We start from the raw sequence: 20,661 nt of genomic DNA, 5'->3' as shown, positions 1-20,661 counted from the left end.
GTACCTCATGATGCATGGCCAGAGTTCATAGGACTTTATTATATGAGGTAAAACACAAGCCACAGCTATGCCTTGCAGGTATAAATTGTAGTTGTCATGATCATTCAAAACAGCACTGTAGGTTGCTGATGATGTCTTCTGAATACACTCCATCATATGTACCATTTCCTAATCTACATAATTCTACTTATATTCAAGAAGACAAACTACTCAAAGATGACTTCAATATGGTGCTCTCATAAGAAATGAAGATCAGTATGTGCAGCTGTTTAAATTCATTGTATGCCTAAATATGGGGTTGTGCATTTCAACTGGAATATACCAGTTGTACAATTATACTTTTTGAGATTTATATAATATCATGTAATTGTGATACTGGCAATGAGTACTACAAATCATCATTTTACATGATGGAAAAACCTACTCTCTTTTCTTTGAGGTTGTAAAATGATAGTAAGGAACCAAAATTTGTTCACACCTTATAAACAATTTAGTACTGGTTGTCTGCTGACCCTAAGCACTCTCAGCTTCCACAGGGCAGATGATTTTATGTACAGCCATGTAAGCTATCCATATGTGTGTAGACTGGGTGTTAAAACTATGCCAACACATCAGGATGGAAATATGGATTAGAAGCATTGTTTTCTGATTTAACACACTACTCTTTGCAAGTGGTCCACCCATCTGGGCATGCACAGATTGGCAGAGTTACACTGTTCTGTTGCCAGTAGGTCAGGTAATATAACTTCACTAAAAACTCTTCCAACTCCATTGTCATATTGATAAGAGCTAACCAGGTACTTTAGGAAATTATTTTATTCCAGCCTTCTGTTGCTAATCTCACTTCCCAGAAAGCCAGTTCCGCAAATGATGGATGGGGCAAATGGATGATCCAGGACACATGCATGGCACAGAATGAAAGTGATAATTCCATGTGTTAGTGCCAGATGGCAAGATGGAGAGAATGTTCAGTATATCTTTTATTGCAATGGCAAAAAAAATAATGGGCATGAAAGGCTATGAATTAAGATATGCTGATAGCTCGCCAAGGAGTTTAAGGTTGTAGTTATAAAAAGGATGTGATGCAATTTCATAGGGTAGAAATTACTATTAACTAAACAGAAAGCTTTGCTTTATGTGGTGGCTGTTATAATTATCATCTGTGGACAATGTCATTCTACAGAAGCAGAAGAAACTAAGCTGTGTGGCTGGAAAGCTTCGTGCCATCATAAATGGCTGGCTTGTGTAATGATTATTGTTTATGTACTTTTACTGCAACAGCAAGTAGCACTATGCTGCATGCACATCCAAGTGTAGAAAATTGTCTTTAGCATGCTAGTTTACATCAGCATTTCTTCATTTATGTCTTCTCTGCCTCTGTAATTTATTTCATCTATATTGTGGGCAGACCAGAGCAGTACTTCAGGCTATCTCCACAGAGCAAACATACTTTATGTACACCTCTCACAGAATGTCATAACTCAAAGACATAATGGGCAGCTGCAACTGCAAATGTTAATAAACTGCCTATAATTTGTAGATGATACGCTAGAGCTTATGTATACTGGGAAACAAGACCTGTTTATGATGCATGCGTTTAACACTGTCACGTGCTGCTTTGAAATACATTTTGGTTATAGGAACAGATGCTTGCTGTGGTCGCATACTGATGATCTGTCAAAATATGATCTCCGGATTATCACTGAGCTTTCCTGGTTACATACATACATCAAATAATGCCACATCATACAGAATCTGTGCTGCCTGACATTAGAAGCTACCTTAGATCAAGTATCAAATGGAGCCAGTCTGCAACAAGTGATGGTATGCTTACGATGCTTACCAGACATTTTCATCATCGACGGCACCGATAACAATGTCTTTATCAGCCTCTGACATCTCACATGGCAAGTCACAAGAATGGGTTAAACAGACTTGATTCACACATTACATTTTTTGATGAGACCAGTGGCAGACAATTCATTGATTTTCATGCATAAATCAGAGATTAATGTTATGAGTATATGGTTCATTTATACCTGATTTTGTAACTGACATATGTTTAAATGGTCTTATGTGAACCACTCTGCTTGTCTGCAGTCTGTATAGTGTGAGCTAAGGAAGTATGCCTAACATTACCGTGCTGGTGTATCTGTCACGGCTATACCATTGTATTCAAGAGCAGGTTATCTGTTCCTCAGCTCCCACACAATATTTTTCGATTTACAGCATAGCTGAACACCTAAGTGGCCAGTGACATTTGTTCCCTCAACTGAAAGTAATGATTTTCCTTACGGCTCATAGGGCTGCAGTCATCTATTTATGCTTCTGGAAATAGAGATGTCCAAAGGCAGTCTTGACAACAACAAAAGGCGGCAGGGAGCTATTCTGTAATGGCTGCTTCACATCTCTTACTGCCACAGTGCATGGCTTCCTCCACCTCTGTAACTGCTGACAAAACTTAGGCCATGTTGTGAGATGATACGGGAGCCAGGACAGAGCAAGCCCCTGCAGTCATATCCTTGATCCTCAGCCCAGTCATCTTGTGCTTTCTTCAGTTCAGGCTGCTAAAGGTGTGGTAGCTTGAATTTCTACTTTCTTAAAAATGCAGTGCCTGGAACATTCACTGATCAGTTTGCTATGTGTCTTTTTTTAAGGTTTGCCCTAGCGATGGTTCAAATGCAAAAAAAATAGAATAGGAATGTGATGCTTCCATTGCTTATAGGCAGACCTACTTTTTATTCTATGCACTTTTTCTAACCAACAAGCTAGAATTTGATTCTATATAATTTGGTACCAAAAGCTACATTTAATTGACATTAAGATTGTGAAGTAATACCCCCCAAAAATGTTGAAAATTCAAAAATTAAGTCTTAGACTCTGTTCTTAACCCACAGTGCTAATGGCACAGGAGTCTTGACCAACCAACTGGGGAGATGAAGTACACTTCTAAGAAAAAGTGTAAGTCTGCCCCTTATATTTGAATTTATTAGCTTCTGTTATTTTCATTCACAAAATTAGCCTTAAAAAAATCTTTTTATTTAATTAACCCCTCCCTTTGCCCCACTTTGAAAGAAGAAAAAGAACAAAAGTTCATAGGAAGATATAAAATATGTATTACATTTATTCAGGAGACTTGAAAGGGCTCCTTTGGAGCCATTTGAGTCTCTCCATCCCAGCCTATCCAGTAAATATACAGTTACATAGTTTTTTAAATGTATTTTTTGATAAAAATTAGTTTTTGTCTACAGTCAATAACCTTTTCATAGGTTTATACATTAAAAGGCCAGAAGAAACACTGCCAACATCTACTCTGGTCTCCTGCATCATACAGACCATAGTACTCTGAAGATACATGACCCTGTATAGTCAGCTTGATAGACTGTAACTGATTAACACAATGCATATTCAGTTTTGTATTGTTCCACAGTACAGATCATGACAAGAGCAATATGGAAATGTTTATTAAAAACTTTATGAAAAAATTTACGGCACATGATCAGGAAACCAGATTGCAGAAGTGAAAATACTTTAAATTTGTTTTTTCTTAATTCTCATAATTATAGGCCCTGGTAGAAAAACAACTGTTCAAAAAATAACATTGTCTTAGAACTTTTTGAGTTCAAAACTAGATTGGGCAACATCACTAATTTACTCTGAACATCTATAATTTGAAACTAGCCGGTATGTATTTGGGAATTACAATGAACATAATTGCTCCTACGTCTTAAAGCAAACCTTTATGACTCTGTTATAGCCTACTGAAAACAGGAGTATGTAGTAGAAAATGCTGACACAATCTTGCTCTGTATGACATAAACATGCCAATATAATATTACTTTTTCTCCCTTTCTCTGTATATAATATATATGTACTTTTAAGTAAAAGGAAAATAGATTAAACAATCAACTTATCATGTATTCATGTATCTATGATGTACCATATACCAAGCACTAGACTTATCACACTTACCTTCCTGCATAATTAAATTTACATTCTCCAAATACAAACATTTTTGTTACCTTATCAAAGAACAACAGTCAACATGCTCAGCACTTCATTACTGTCAGGGAAACAGTTGCACAAAAAGTTAAAGCTGCCATGAAAGATATTTCAAACTGAAGTGAAATTTTCAAGAATAAAAAACCAGATGAGATGCTGTTCTGACTTAAAGATAGCATAAAATAAGTTCCCCTACTGTAGAGGAAAACCAAATGCAGAATAAGTAGTGCTGTTAGTATTTTCCACCAACTATCCAAGGGACAAAATTGGAACAGCAACATGAATCATTTTGTTCTATCTGTTTCAGAACATAAGTTATAGTAGTTTGCTGACAATAAAAATCTTTCCATGGATTAAAAAAGGCATTTATGTGCATGTGTGTGTTTGTGTGCATTTATAAGTATACAAACACACACACCCATTTTAATATATATGACAAACAGGCATAGAATTTCAAATTCACCAAATGAGCTGATGTGCAGTAAATATCCTATGTTGCTTAACTGTCAATTAACCTATATTTTCAGCAACAACTGAACTGGATTTACTAAATAATGCTATGGGCTGATACTGGTGCACTTCTAACCTACAGTATGCAGTACCTCTACAAAACATCTCCAAAATGCCATCTGCGTTGCATATTTGTTGTAAAACTATATCTCTTCTAATCTTCATTTTTGTTAGCCATACATCTGTTAGCTGTATATCTGTTTATGCTCTAAGAAATAAGTTTGCAATGCTTTATAGCATGCCACATATGTTCATAAAATAAGTCCTCAAATCAATATAAAATCATGTAATTGAACAAAAAGGCATACTACTTTTCATGCTATGCTCAATATAAATATAAAGTCAAGGCAGTCAAGCTATCCATTACCAAAATAATAATAACCATAACATATATGTATATATACCTACACTCTCTAAAAAGTGATCCAGTTATGTGGATTAAGAAACCAGTAAGAAACTGGTTGAACATAGTACAAAAGTCTCATTTTATCTAAAAGCCAATACAGGACATTTCAAGTATTTTAATACTTTCTTATAACCTTTTCATTAATAACTAGCTGTTTGTAGAAATGATAATTTTATACTGAAAAATGTATTCAAGTTAAATAAAAATTAACTTCTACTGTAGTTCATTTTTAGAGTGTGCATGTATACATAGCAAAATACCCTTCTACAGATCTATCATAAATATTTTCATTTATGTCAGTTCTTTTCTATGAAAACACTTCAACATTTTTTTTCCTCAAATTTTGAATAATGTATATCAGGCCTTTTAAGAAATAAAACTCATTTTAGTTCATTTGCAACACCAGATTCCCTTCAGTTTGTGCCAGTTTGCAAGTTAAAGGTCAAAGATCAAAGACAGAGGACAGTACACTAAGGAAATTCAGACAGTGAAGCTGTTCACAGAAGACAATGTTTAACTTGGTAATGACAGTCAACAGGTCAATAATCAAGTTCAAGGCAAGCTGTTCATTGTTGCAAAAGCTACTCCCCTCAAATCCTGGCTTTCATAAAAAACCAGGTGTCTGACTTTTGGGGTGCATCATTCTGACCATCTTTAATAAGTTCACAGCCCAGTGACTGTAAATCCTATCACTGCAAGAAGCAGCTCCTAAAATCAATAAAGAGGTCGGTCAGTTGCTGACTTTTCTCTAGGAAAAAAATCTTGATACAAACCTGCTCTGCAGGTCACATGAAAATGACAATACTGTTGTTAGCACAAATTACACAGAATGACAAAATGCTTTGGTGGTCCCTTGGCTCTGTCAGTGATACCATGTTTGGCTGAAGGCCAGAAATTTGACTAACCCTTTGAGAACTATGGTGAACATGCAAAGGGGTAACACACCAGAGGATACTCATGCAATATCAGAGTCATCATTTTAGCTTTCTTTTGAAACTGTAACTCCACATGTGCAGAGGCAAATTGAATTATCATGCAACATAGTTTAAAAGAGAAATTCAAGATGCTTCAGATAAGAGGCTAAGCTATAAAACTCTTGCCAGTTCAGAAAAATTCTTGGTAAGTGGTAGAAGTTAATAAAATAGGTTTGGTTCCTTTAACCAGAAAGTAGCTGGTAAATATATTTTGTTTTCTATTTATGTTACAAATGCTTTTCTATCAATAATGTAAATAATTAAAAACACTCACTTGCAGTCACAGGAAATCTGTTTTGAAAAACTGATTTTCTTTTAAAACCTGTATTACCCAAACACAAACCTATAATTTAATGACAACCAAGATTAACATCCACCAGACTCTGAAAACGGATGCAATAGTTCTCAAAGGGTTACACCACCAATGTAATATCAGCATCAAGTTTCTCTATAGCATGACTGTTGCTTTAGTTCATTGAAATCCACTTCAGAGACACGCTGCTTTTACCATGCTTTGGAATGAGTGCTCCTGACAGGCCTATGAAAGACCTGGGGCAGTTGGCTTGGTACAGTTTGGGAAAGATTATGCAGGAAAACCAACCAAAAATCAAACAAACCAATAAAAAGGTTTCTGCTTGAATACAGTAATGAATATAAATGAGTTTAAAACATTGAGGACATAGCCCAGAGCAGCTGTAAAAAACACAAAATGAATGTATTATTAAGGCTGTTACTATATTGCAGATATTTTGGCCCCTTGTTTGTTGGAAAATGGCTGTCCGAACAGTCTGAAGTCCTGCGTGTCATCCGAGTCTCCCACATGACAAAACTGGAAGTAGGAGTATAGGACTTTATCCGTAGCAGACAGAAAGCAATCCTCTTTGGAGACAAAGCTGTTTTGGGTCTTCTCACTTTCCTGAAAGTTCTGTTGTGGGTTGTTGTGTTTTTCTAAAAAAATTTACTTTCAGCAAAAATTTTTTCAAAGGGGAACAGGCCTCAAGGGAAAAATGTAGAAACATTGGAGATCCTTTTTTTCCTCTTCATTAGTTAATCCTGATAAGTTTATAGGGCATTGAGCGTGCAGAGGAAAGGCCTAGAATCGAATGACAAAGAAAGACAAAGGACTGAAGAAACAGCAGATACTGTGTATCATGGAAGCTTCCCAGCTGAGCGAATCGCCACTCATGTGCAGGACAGGCAACCCCCTGGCTTTTAAAGATCAGCTTTGTTTCAGACTGACAGATGCCCGCTCCTAGCTAGGAAACTGCATAACAGCTCTTGTGTTGAATCTCAAGTTACCATAAACTCCTGGGAGGGAAAGAAAAAAACCAAAACCCTACATCACACCCACTCTTGCATAGAGCGTTTGCAGTACAGTATGTGGCGGGGTGTTCCTTTCCTTTTGAACTGGAACACAGTGTAAACCAAGACAAGGAGGCACAAGGCCAGGATGCAGGGAATGACAATGGCTATGGCTTTCACAGTGCTGGCTGTGTTGTCCAGTTTGATGACAATGTCAACGTCATCTTGAGGGCTGTGTCGGTCTTTATCTCGATCTGTTGGTCCATCACAACCCATAAAATCCTTGAGGATGGATCTGGGATAGCCAGGTTCCACCCTGAGCATCTGGTTATTGAATTTCCAGTACTCTTTTCCTTTGTAGAAATATGTGAAGCCTGAGGAAGAAAATTGCAATTATTCATGGTCATATTGGATCAAATCATGTCATCAACACACCATGACTGAAACTACTGGTATCAAATTATTTAGTACTTTAAAAAAATTAAAAGGTATAAGGAATAGACTTCAGTTATAGGTCTTTCAAATCTTCTTTACAAATTTTGTTTCTTTATTGTATCTCGAAATTCTAACATCAGGATGTTGTTGGGTTTGGTTTTTTTTTTTTAATTCAATAAACTGGGATTTTAGTTTCTTCTATTACTCAAAAAAAAAAAAAAAAAAAAAAAAAAAAGAATTCCAGAGAACATGATCTTTGACAGACCAGGGTACAGCTGATTTGTTCATACACTGAAAACCCAACCAGAATTGGAATCCTCGGGGCCAGGAATTTAAAGCGTCACAATGTCTTCAAGATGGGAAGTCTACTGAAACAAATTGAAATTCTATGCTAGCCAGAAATGAGAACTGACACTCTTTGATGTCACATAGCCTACTGCTGTACTTCAGAAGAAGGAGACTGGATGAAATAACAGCAGCTTTGCCAAGAGAAAACAGGTGTAACCAGATTCAAGTTTTCTGCAAAGAGATGGTATTTCATCATTCATGTTATTACTAAAGATGCCTAAATGGAAAAAAAAAAAACCAAACAAAAAAAAAAAACCAACCCAAAACCAAACCCTTGACTCCTTGCCAAAGATCTACATTACTTTACTATCCCAGCTGAAAAAATGGCACTGATTTGGCAAGAAACAAACCTTCAGGATGGGTGAACTTCCTTCTTCTGTTTATGAACCAAATGCAAACAACTGGATTTTTCCTTATCTTCACTTTATAGACCTCAGCTTATTTCCTGCAGTACTGAAGGCTACTAAGAATACTAAAACAGATTGGGCACTATTTGTCATTTTAACAACATTCCCTGAAAAGATTAGTAACTGGCTATCTGGAGATAATATTAGTAATCATCTATTCAAACAGCAGTTAGTTTCAATTCTAAACAAAATTACTTGATAGTATATTTTGCAGCTCAAACTGTAAAATAATCTGCATCATCTACCGCCACTTTTCAGAACATTCTACATTAGCTATTTATGTAATTGTAATGGACTTCCTAGCCACTGAAAAGGTAGTTTTCTTTTTCTTAATCCCTTGCAGTTTCATTATCTGAGAATGTCTAAGTGTATCTATAGAAAACTAAAATATTGGTTAAAAAGAAAAAAGAAAAGCACTGAGCTGTACCAAAACAGTAGTTAGAAGTCTTGTTCACAAAATGCCTTATATTCTAATTGGAACAAAACAGAGGACTGTAATTCTTTAAATACAATAAAGTTTTAAAATTTTAGCATACATAAAATTCCTTAAAGCAATCTGTAGTTTAAATGAAAAATATTTTCAAATGAAAAATTTCAGTATTTTGAGCCACAGATTACCCTATCTGTGCATTTCATCTAATGATGTGTATATAAGAAAGCACTGTATATACAGGCCCTGAATAAACATTTAAAGTGTGAAAATTTGATATATTATCTCTATCAATACTCTAATACATAGAGACCATATACAGATATGACATCTCTAAATCTATAATCTTACATATATACAGAATACATATCTGTATACATCATATAAATCAGAATACTGACATCAGTTAGTATTAGTTGTTATTATACACTGAAATATCAAAACTGGTAAAATCAAAACAGCAAAGGACTTGCTAGCCCCTATAGATCCAGGAAAAAATTCTTCAATCAGAGAATATTTTCAATGGGAAAACTCTGAAGGTAGTTTAAACTTTTTTGTTATTTTGCTGAGGCGGGAACCAGGATAACAGCCAGTAACAGCTGAAGGATGGAAGTTGCCAGAAGAGAAGGGTAGTTCTAAGAGACTGAGTAGTTTTACTGCTTCTGATGGCAGAACAAGTGACTTCACACAATTGTTGAAAGTCATTTCTGCTTGACTTCTTGAGCCTGCTTTGGGAGCTGCTCCTTACAAATATCTAGGTGCTAGTCATTGAGTAGTGAGTGCGATGTCAGACTCAAAGAGCATAGAAGGGCTTAGCAGTCACTAATGTGTGAAATAGAAACTCAGATTAGGAGTGGTAGTAAGCACAAGGCATAAAAAGCTCAATGGGCTAGTAAAATAGAATACCTTTTTTTTTTTTTTTTTTTTTTTTCTCTCTCTCTCTCTCTCTCTCTCTCTCTCTAAAAGTTACCTCACCATCTACTTTAGAAGAATTTCTAGTTGGGAGTTGATTTTCTATGCTGCTCTCAAGTCAGAAAGAAAGATTTCCCCAATCTGGAGAACTTTGTGTGATCTCAGATTGCATGGAACACCAGAAATGAAAACTCCTCCTAAGAGCTTCTACTACAGTGTTAGAAACCAAATCACAATATGAGAAGTAGCGGGGAGAGTTTACCTGTACTTTACCAAGTCTAGGACACTGAGTTGGGATGCTGACTAGAGTAGGAAATCGTTTTTTCTCATCTTTCCCAAGCCTCTTACTGCAAGATTACCCCTAATTTTTGTGGGAAGTGAAGGAAACCACCCTATGATCAGACTTATTGCAGGTGTCAATTTGCATGTCTTATGCAATAGAAAGATAAGGGAAGGAAAAAAAGTATTCTTTAAAACTAAATGGATTAACTGGAAGAAATGCTTTCAGATGTTCACTTATGAAGTCATATAGTAGAACTTCCTTGTCAATTCTGCTTCTGCCCGAAGAAAGGAAAACAGTTTCAGGCAAAAAGTAATCAACTTCTTTGTAACTAAGCTGTGGTACTCCTACTTGCATCTGCTTTTGTTTCTTTCTCTCCTCCTACAAAAAACAGTGGAGTTCTGAACTGTTTCTTAAGATGTCTATTTTCTCGATTTCAGGGAAAATGTCTTAGTGGTCTTCTTGGGAACTTTATGGTGTCATTTTCAGTCCCTCTTTCTGCCCTTGGGCTCTTCTAAGCTTTCTGAGAAGCCCAAGAATGCCCTTTCTTTTCCTGTCCTCCACGATCGCATGTCGTGTTTCATCACCATCCTCATTCAGCATCAGACAGACTATAAAAGCCACTGGGGTAAAAAGAGAAGTGGCTTTGATGTAACCAAAAGGTTTTCCTGCCTTAGGAATGAGTGCTCTGCTTCTGCATTACTTTCAAACCCACTCTTCTGAGTGTTAGATAATTTTCATTTGTAATGACAGAACAGTACAGTACAGAAAAACAGTACAGAAAAAGTGCTATGGGGAATGCAATCAAGGTAAGAAAAAAATCAAACCCATACATACATACACACATATATATACAAGTTAAATTCCTTTTGGGTGTAAATCTTTAAAAATATGCTTTAAAGGTAATGAAGGGAAGAAAGCAGAAGTTATATCCACCATGTTTGTCTGCGTATTCATAATGTTTATGCCCATTTCTACATATGTGTGTATTTACAGTCGTTGGGTGTGATGTATGCAGAATATCATCCTGACTGTCCTTCTTTTCAGTTAAAAACAAAACAATACAAATAAAACCAACACAAAATACCCAGTCTGGCCAAAAGGCCAGAATCCAGAGAGGGTTTCTGCTTCTGGATAAAACAGAGACAAAGCAAGGAAGCAATTAAACATATTTCTGAAAAAAAAACCCAAACATTTCCATGGCACATTACTTAATCAGGTTAGACATTGAAATAGGAGACTGAAATGGTTTATACAAGGAAATAAATCTTTTTATCTGCTTATTAAAAAAAATTACAATAATATGGCAATATATATGTGCTGTCTGTGAGGCAGAAAAAACTCAAAACCTACTAATAAATAAAACATAAATGCCATACGACAATTCCATAACTACGATAAGTGATGATAAATTAATATTTTTATTTCTGTCAAAGGGATCTAAACTCTGTTAAAGTAAGGGATCTGTTGGCAGCCAGCCAGCAGACCCTGGGTAGCACTGAATTCTTGCAAGATCGAGGAGATTTTGGCTGCTCCCATTCATTTGGAAATGTGGCCAGCTGAGATTCCAGGTTCCTGTATGTGCTGATACATCTTGATACAGGTAAATACACTTAATACTAACATCCCCGTGATCTGCGTTTCTGCGTCATAGGCTTTATGACATCTTTGATTTACACAGATTCCTAGGGATATTTCTGCTTAGATAAAGATTTTTCTTCCCTTTGCTATCTGTTCAGAATGAAATACCTTCTAAGCTGTTAAACAGCCAACAATTCAAATAGAGATATACTGTGTTTAGAAAGCTTGTTCTAAGAGATACTGTAATTCAGCAGAGAACAAAAATAACTAAGTGAATTAAGACACAAGAAACAAGGGAACGGAAATTGAGGTTTACAATATTAAATTTGAAAGATTTTTCTCCATTGTGTCAAATAGTACATGCAAACAAACAGCCATTTTCACAACAGCAAGTTCTATAGCAGGAAGTATTCTGTTCATAAATCAAGAATTCCTTCACTACTTAACCTGAATAGTCAATCACCCCTCTACTAATCCATCTTATGTAAAGGGTGTTAGTAAAACATTAAAATGTGTTTGCATACCATTTTCTTTGTGGACAAAGGCTCCCTGAGGAGCTTCTGGAATACCTTTCCAAATTGTGATTGGTTTGGGATAACCAGGGTCCATGGATCTCATTTCTTCACTGTACCTCCAGTACCTGAAATGTTTTTTAAAGGTAAAAAAAAAAAAAAAAAAAAAAAGAAATAAAAAAGAAAAAAGCATTTATAAGATAGCACTTGTGTAACTACATATTTTTTCCTTCTAACATTTGCTACATTCATTAGCCACAAATTGCAATACTTGACTTCTTTTCTTTGAACATATTACCACATTACAAAGAAATCTATTTGCTGACTGGACAACTGTTTCATGTAAGCAGAAAGATAAAAGATTTTTGCACTTTGACAACTAAATCAGCATGCATCCTATAATTGCAGCAATTCTGATGCCTAGTACTTCTGCACAGTGACACAGAGAGAAACAACATATGCAAAAAGGACACATTAATGTTTTAGATAACATTTTAATCACAAAAATGACAGTAGATTCTGATTAAAATTCTACCAGCAATCTCAACTCCTTATATGTATGCATTACAGTGGCTTTTCATTTCATTACCATTACATAGATACTGTATAATACAAAATTCAGCCTGCTTTTGTGCCTTTTTGCCAGCTAGCCCTTCTCAAATTTAAAAAGCTTCAGCATGTGAATTCTAAGCAACTCGAACATGTAAGAAGTATTTATACTTGTGATTTTACTTGTGCTTACAGATAATGTTGATAATTTCTTTGTCCTTATGGAGCTGGCTAAATTGCTATGTGTATCTTCTTATAACCTCATTCTAAGAATTAACATACTGTATCTGTAGTATCTCTGTGTATCCTAATATAATATTTGGGTGGGTCATTTCTTATTTTCATTGGGTCCACTAACTGAGAGCATACCAATTTACAGCATAGTTTTAATGGAAATTTTTTTTTCCACAAAATCAGTTTTATTCATGTGAAAAATTACATAAAAAGTCAGCCAGTCACCATTTCAGGACCTCAAGAGCCTGAGAACATAGCACTTTCACTGATAATCTGGTCACTGCTAAAAACTTGACCCTTTTTCTAATTTGAATTCATTTGACTTCAGATTTAGAAATCCTTGTTATGATCATTCCAGATATATTAAAGAGTCCTTAAGTGGATGATATTTTGGCTCTGCGAAGGTACTTAGACACTCTAATCAATTCACATCTTAATCTTTTTTAAAAACAAAATGGTCTAAACTCCTCTGTATTTTTCCCTGTAGGGCATTTCTCAGGCTTTAAACTTTCAGTTAAATTAAAAGGTGGTAGATTTCAAGTGGGTTAAGAGTTGGCAAGTTACATTAAAAAATATTTGTATTTATTTTTTCGTTCTTATGCATAAATTATTTTTATAGTCTGATTTCCTAATCCAGTCGCATATGCCTCAGTAACTAGACAACAAAGCAATGTTCTTTATTTTGAAATGTAACATCTTTCAGGGTTTGCATGGAGAAAGAAACGTAGAAGTCGTAAACAAAGCTCTGACATCTCTGACAACTACTGCAATCAGGTTTTGCTCATCTTTTGACTCTGAGTTTCTTCATCCTCAGTTTGTATTCTCACTCTGCTGAGTTTAGTATTCTATTTTATAATTTCCATTTTCATCTACGTTTCTTCTTTATCAGCTATCATACTTTTTTCTTTATCCCTCTTTTGCAGAACCCTCTTTCCTTTCTGCATACTTCTACTCATTTTCCTTGTTGCTTTTCCAACCTTTTCACCTTTTTGAGCTCTATCTTTTACTAAACTCTGTGGTTTTCCACTAGGCTCTATGATGGAAATAGACAGTCCTATAGGACTTTCAAAAATATACGTTGTCATTAGAAAACAAGTCTTTAAGGACACAACCAGTGCACACTGAAAAGTCCCCAAACTGCTGTTTTTTCAGCATTGATGGGAAATCCTATGAGGGAAGGACTGATCATGATACTATGCTGGAATAATGGGTATGTCTACAGGGTAAGGAAATGCCTATTCCTGACTCTCCTTGGCAAGCTAAATGTTGATAAGCAGACTTCCCAGTGATGATTTAAGTGATTTGAGCTTTACAAACAATATAAATTGTGTTACTGTATCTCAAAGACTGATAAAATAACAAGAGGGAAAATAAATGAAAGTGCACTTCGTGGCTTTAGAAAAAGGGAATCTGGAAATGATTTACTAAAATATGTTTTTTCCTGTATCTAATTCTATTTAATTAATGATATTCTGAACTATTAGATGACTAAGCTTTATGAAGAAAAAATATATTAATTTAAACTCTAAAGTACAAAAACCGGTCACAACAGACAAAAGCATAAACAAGGCCATGTGTCAAGAAGTGTAGCAAACCCGTTATCATCTTGTCTTACACTACTCAGTTTTGGTAGGAAAGGAATGAAGGAGGGCAAAATATTTTCTGTAGTCATCTTTTGTCCCCTTTTTAGCTTTCATGCAATTATTTGAAATAATTATCATTACTGTTTAAATGGATCATTTCAAATATTAATAATAAAGGTCCATACATGAGTTGATTTAAACATATGAGTATTATAATACCATTTACTATTTTGACTTTTAAATTTTACCAGTTTGGTTTGGTTTTGTTGTTTGGGTTTTGTTTGTTTGTTTGCTTGTTGTTTGTTTTTTTGTGTTTTGTTTTGTTTTGTTTTTTCATTTTATAGCCAGTATTTGATGCTTTGTATTTTATTGCTCTAACTTTTTAATGTATATTGCTGCTCTGGGACATTTACCTCTGTCTAGATTCTGCCCCGGAGCTCCTTAACTACAGATTATTGTCAAAACAAAATAAGCATACAGGTCCCTGAGTTACATAAGGAGGAACATACTTTGTTATTTTGATGCTGGCATAACTTTCAGGTTCTCTTTCATTCCTACCTCCTGCCACCAAGAAGCTATGTTTATATTATACCTTCTTCAGGAAAAGATTCACCTCTATAGTAGACTTACATATACTACTAAAACCAGCAGGGGAATTCAACTCTAGCTTTACATTAAGAAAAAATTGTGATATAAATGATACACACTGAGAAGCTTAGTGGTATATGGGTTTACTCCCACTGGTGGTCAATATTCTGTAATAGCTCAATTATCTCTGCAAGGCTCATGTTGCTCGATTTTCTTCTAACATACTGTATTGCATTTATATCCTGCTGAGTTTCATTGTGCTGGTTAGCTCTAAGTAGCAACTTCTCCGTTAACAGATGTTTTCTCTGATACTTCTTTTTGTCTTCTGTTATTACCATTAGAGTTTTAGGAAAGTCTCGAGTATAAGTAGCTGTCCGTGCATGGAAATATAAAAGGACATTGCTGAATAAAGCCTAAAGGAAGTACAGGTCACATAAGATTCCTACTGTACATACTTTCCCAGCAGTGTGGAGGTGGAAAATTATTACCCAAAAATGAACTTACATTTTAAAAAAATCTACTCAACTAGAGGGAGCAAATTATTTAGATGAGTCTCTTTTTCACTGTGGAAATTGATTGCTTGGAATGATACCTAGTTTTCAAACACCATGAAAATTTTACTTTCCTCATCACAAGTGCTGGAGAATTATTTTTTTTAAAAAAAAGGTTTAACAATAAAATTGGTTGTGTCAATCTGTAGTGCAATATTACAGTACTGCTAAAAGTGGTCATCTTTAGTATGTTAAATATATTCTATGATGTACATTAAATTAATATCTTAAGCGATCCATGAATACTATTAGTGTCTCAGAATCCTAAGTACCATACAGGAACAAAAGCAGTCATAATACTTTCAATAATACTAATACAAACATTACAATTATTAATAAAGAATAATTTGTCTCTGAGTGCTTAGAATTTGCACAGTGATACGTCAATCAACAAACATAACATCCTGAAAACCTATAAAATCTATCATTCAGACAACTTATAGGGTTTCAGAAATTAATGAGTTCTCTTGACATCTCTATGAAGCAGATAAATATTCCTTCCCTTATTTTTACAGACAGGGAAATGAAGACATATAGGCACTAAGTGACTAGTGCAAGTCTCTTTCAGGACTGGAAGGTAACTAAGATTTTACATTTGTTTTCTGTTCTTTATTAATGATAAAAATAAGTGTCTCTTCTGAAGGGAACTGTAAGATTTATTTAAAAATAATTCCTAGAGAACTGCCCAAATTGTTCTCTAGATTTCTGGTTTAGCTGTCATTTCCCTTTTTTACCTCAGTTTTAAATAGTAGCAGAGAAGTCATTTTCATTGACCTTAAAGAGCTTTGGATCATGCCTTGCCTGTTTACATGCTAGGATTTAGAAATGTGGATAAAAAGGATCAGGTAAGAGTGTACCTAACTGCATTGCTTTGGATATTTAAGTTTAAATTTGCCTGTTGACTTTGAAAACATAACTATTTCATTGGATATATATATATATTTATTTCAGTATATTCACACAATTCTAATTTAGGTTACAAGAAATGTGAAAACAGTATGGCCCTCTATGCAGGAGGAGTTAATTTCAATCCACAGGAAATGAACTGTTTAAGTGGCTTAACTACTTTTGAGAAACAAAGGGAAAGGTTAACACACTTAGCTGACATCCACCAAATTGCTTCCTTGTAGAATTCCTGTACCAACCTATCTCCTTTGAAGAAGTAGGTTTTCCCAACATCTTCCCACCAGATTGCTGAATCAATGCCATGGGAAGGAATTCCACTTCCAAGTGTTATCAAATCATGAGGATAACCTGGCTGGAGAGTAGTGTCCTTGAAAACCCAGAACTTGTTACCTGTACAAAAGCATATATATACACATAAGATTTTTTTTGTGTTAGTCTTCAGTACTCTCAGTATTAATATTAATACACTCCTAGGAAATAAGAGTGACTCCCAAAGGGCTATAGTGGTTCTGCCAAACACAATGAAATGAAAAATGTTCTATCACTGCAGATAATGCAAAATTAAATATGCCTTACGGATACCTTGCATTTAAAAAACACCTCTCCATTCAGTAAGCCCACAGAATATTTTGATACCAACTTTATAGGGATCAAACCCAGAATGAAAATGAAGTCATCTCAAGAGGCTCTGTGGTTGATAATGTAATACATTTACAGCAATACTACACATCAGTTTTACATTTCATGGGGAAAGAAAAAGGAATTTTAAGACAAAATGAGGTTAAAAAAAATAGAGACCATATGCTTTTATTACTCTGTACTCTCCTTCTTCTCAGGAAGTTAGATTACTTATGAAGGATGTATATATTATTTCTGAAATTACCACTTTATTTTAAATCATATTTTCTTTAGTGTGGCCTAAAGACAGCAAACTGAGGTTCTGGAGTCCCACGGATGGGGTTCTGAAGTCCCACAATGAAAATGTTGAGTTTCTGCAATTAATGGGGGTTGCCTTTAGTACCAGTGGCAGTAAGATTTTATCTTTGGTTGTGGGTGAGGAATCATTCAAAACCCCCCAATTCACTTGTTACATGATGATAATACAAGGTAGTTGTATGACTCAGGCTGGTGTCAGCACAGTCTCTACACAAACCTCAGGTTACCTAAACTATCTTAAATTCAGATAGTGCCTAGTGCCTCCTGAACAGCAATGCTCAGTGGTTAAACCCCTACTGTTGTAGTTACTAGATAAATATATTGTCCTAGATAGGGGTATGCACGTCTACAGCAGCAACAATTCCACCAGTGTTTTTTTGTATAGCCCCCTTACACCTGTTTTTGGAGAGGATGTTTCCTGTCCTCCCTCTTGTAACCGGATAGCTTACCTCACCAGTCCACAAGTCCAGTTTCCCAGCTTCGGTTTACTCTAGCTTCCTAGCTCCTCTCTTCCTCACTGAACATTTCCACGATTATCTCACCTGGTTTACCACCTCATATTAAGCCTTTGGTCTAATACTTTCCCCAATGATTGTGTTGTCCTCCAGACTCTTTACTTGGATCTTCTCAACATACTGTTTCTCCTGTCCTATTCTTGCAACTATCTTCTTTTTATATTTTATTTTCTTCTAATTCTTCTTCAAAATATACTTCTCACCTGTGTCTTTTCAGTAGAGACTTCTCTTTCAAACACAGACAGCTTTGGCTGAAAAAAAGGGAATAAAGATCCTCATATGCCCCCTAGAAATAGGGAAAAGGGAGCATAATTTGCATTGTAGCACTTATCTGAAGAGCTTGCTTTGAGGCCTGTCTTCTCTTTGCATTATGTCATCTAGGCCACAGAGACACTCTGAGCTAGACTAGAGGCTCCATTGTGTAGGAAACGTATTTATTTTATTTTAAAAGCACTACCTTCATCTGTTTTTCCAAAAAGCATTGCTATATTTAGTAATAATAACACTGAAGAAGACACTCTTTGACATCATGTAGACCCTTCTGAGTTACATCACAGAAAGGTCTAGAGGAGATCCATGAACATATATATTGAATTGTCCTGTTGGATACTTCTATCCGTTGTTATTTATGATAACGATATTTAAAATATAAGGCAAAAAGTTTGAAAATATATTTTGCTCAAACAGATTTGGAAAAAGATCCTAAGAGATAAAATCGTGGCTGTTCATATTAGCCATTATACTTACCCATAAGGCTAAGCAGGCCGTTAAACAGACTTAGGAGGTTAAGGCACTCTACTGTATAAATATTTTATAAGGAAATGTAATATTACCCCAAAGATCTAGAATCAAGTGTATGGCAGAGTCACCAAGAGGGAAAATTCAGAGAGCTGTTTTGCAGTTGGTTTGATATTTTAGTTATCCCTCAGTAGTATTAAATGTTTGTTTAAAGGGAGGGGGTTTTTAATCTCCCTGTTTGTACTGCAGTAATTTAAAGCATGTTTTCATTTTATCACAGATTTAATTAGGAGAGGGGATATAGTTTCAGTCCCTCCCATGCTGGGTTTGCAGAGTAAATTTTTTATCAGCTTCTTTATAGCTGCTTGTCACCCATTTCCAAGCACAGACACTACAGTTTGCTCAACAGAACCATCCCCCCCTGCCAGCTGAAGAAAGAAAGGGTTCAAAGAATGAGTATGTACTGAGCCATCTGAAGTACTGAAAATAAGAGACACAGAGATCTATGCAGAACAGTCATGGAAAACTGAGGTCTGTGTTGACCTGGGATTAAGGTCTGTGCTAACCTGACATTTACTGGGGTTCCATACAAAAGTCACTTATAGGGTTTGATCACAACAGGCGTGAGCATCTTCAGTCATTCACTGTTTCTCCTCCCATGTGGTTTATCCTTTTGCCAGTTCACATGACCAGACATGGAAGACTTCAGATGGTAATGGCAGTTTCAAATGCAATGGTAAGAGAAGTCATGAGTTTTGGACCTTAGTAGTTGGTACTTATGGTGTGAACAACAGATGGCATCCAGTGAATGACACTGAGCCAGCTCATTTCTGTTTCAGAAGATCATTCAAAATGACAGCTGTTGCACAGCATTGAGAGGCATATGCTGTGATGTACGTAATGCCATTACCTTCCTCTGTGCCTCACAAGGAATAAAAGTAACAGCAATTGTTAGGAATAGATCATTATCAGCCATACTCAATGTGTCAAATTTAGCTATTAACAAGATCAGGTCATACCAAAATAAACAAAGGTTGAGCACACACCATTATAAGTGACACCACCACCGAGCCAGGTATTTGCTGCATATATAGTGAAGTAGAAGGAAAGAGTAGATGTGGGAACCCAAGACTTAAGAAAATAAATTCTTCTTCACATAGTTTCTTACTAAGAAGCAAATTCTTTCTGGGTAAATAGACAAAAGGTAAATTTAACTGTATTTTATGGAGGCAGTAGGGCATTGAGAGCTCTAACATGTGGGCAAGACTTCTATTGATTCTAACTAGAGGGAATTTTATTTAACATTTGCTTTGGAAGACATGTTTAGTCTGCTACAACTGTGTTGACTGTTAATGGAAAGGACTGTATATAAGAAATCCAAATATTCCATCTAGCTGACAAATTTAACTGGGGTTTTTTGTTTGTTTCAGGGGGTTTTAGGTGGTTTGTTGTTGGTTTTGTTGTTTCATTATTTTTTGTTGTTTGGGTGTTGGTTTTTTTTTTTTCTGTTTAGCTTCTGTCCCTCAGCTGGAGGAAAGTGGGTGGCTGTTGATCAAAGGATTTCCAAAAAGTAAGAAAAAATGAGAAGCTTTCAAACTCAGAACCAAATATTAGGAGGTGTTAAAACTTAAAAACAGTGCAAGAAATGTCTGTGATGAGAATTAGCTCCTTTTATTTCTAACATATTTATGTATTTTAAAATGTATTAGAAGAGAATGCTTGTCAGTATGCTTTCATTTATCTCATATTCCACTTCCACTAGTAAACAGTCAATACACTTCATTAATTGTGATTATAATGGATATAAAGAATATATGACAAAACTAGAATAGTCATAGTTTGATCCTTCTAACGGTTTTGTTCAGAGCCCTAATCTAGGGCCTTGGCAGAAATCACCCTGTATTTATTTTGCAACGTTGTTTTTTAAGGTCTGGGTAGTGGGTTTGTTATTCTCACAGAGAA

General features: G+C 35.5%; 1 protein-coding gene across 1 annotated transcript in view; it reads right to left on the bottom strand.

The window, feature by feature from the left end:
• Positions 1-1,926: 1,926 nt before the first annotated feature.
• Positions 1,927-20,661, bottom strand: part of MMP16 (matrix metallopeptidase 16) — a 187,622-nt gene continuing 168,887 nt past the window's right edge. Inside the window, exons 8-10 of the mRNA XM_074898760.1 lie at positions 16,750-16,900; positions 12,112-12,227; positions 1,927-7,568 (exon numbers count right to left, since the gene is read on the bottom strand). Coding sequence (XP_074754861.1) covers positions 7,234-7,568; positions 12,112-12,227; positions 16,750-16,900 — 602 coding nt within the window. The 3' untranslated portion in view covers positions 1,927-7,233. The remainder of the gene's footprint in view (positions 7,569-12,111; positions 12,228-16,749; positions 16,901-20,661) is intronic.

Source organism: Athene noctua, chromosome 2, assembly GCF_965140245.1.
Source record: "Athene noctua chromosome 2, bAthNoc1.hap1.1, whole genome shotgun sequence".
In the NCBI taxonomy this organism is placed as follows: Eukaryota; Metazoa; Chordata; class Aves; order Strigiformes; family Strigidae; genus Athene; species Athene noctua.
The sequence above is the reverse complement of the archived record's forward strand: the minus strand, read 5'-3'. Positions and strand labels throughout refer to the sequence as shown.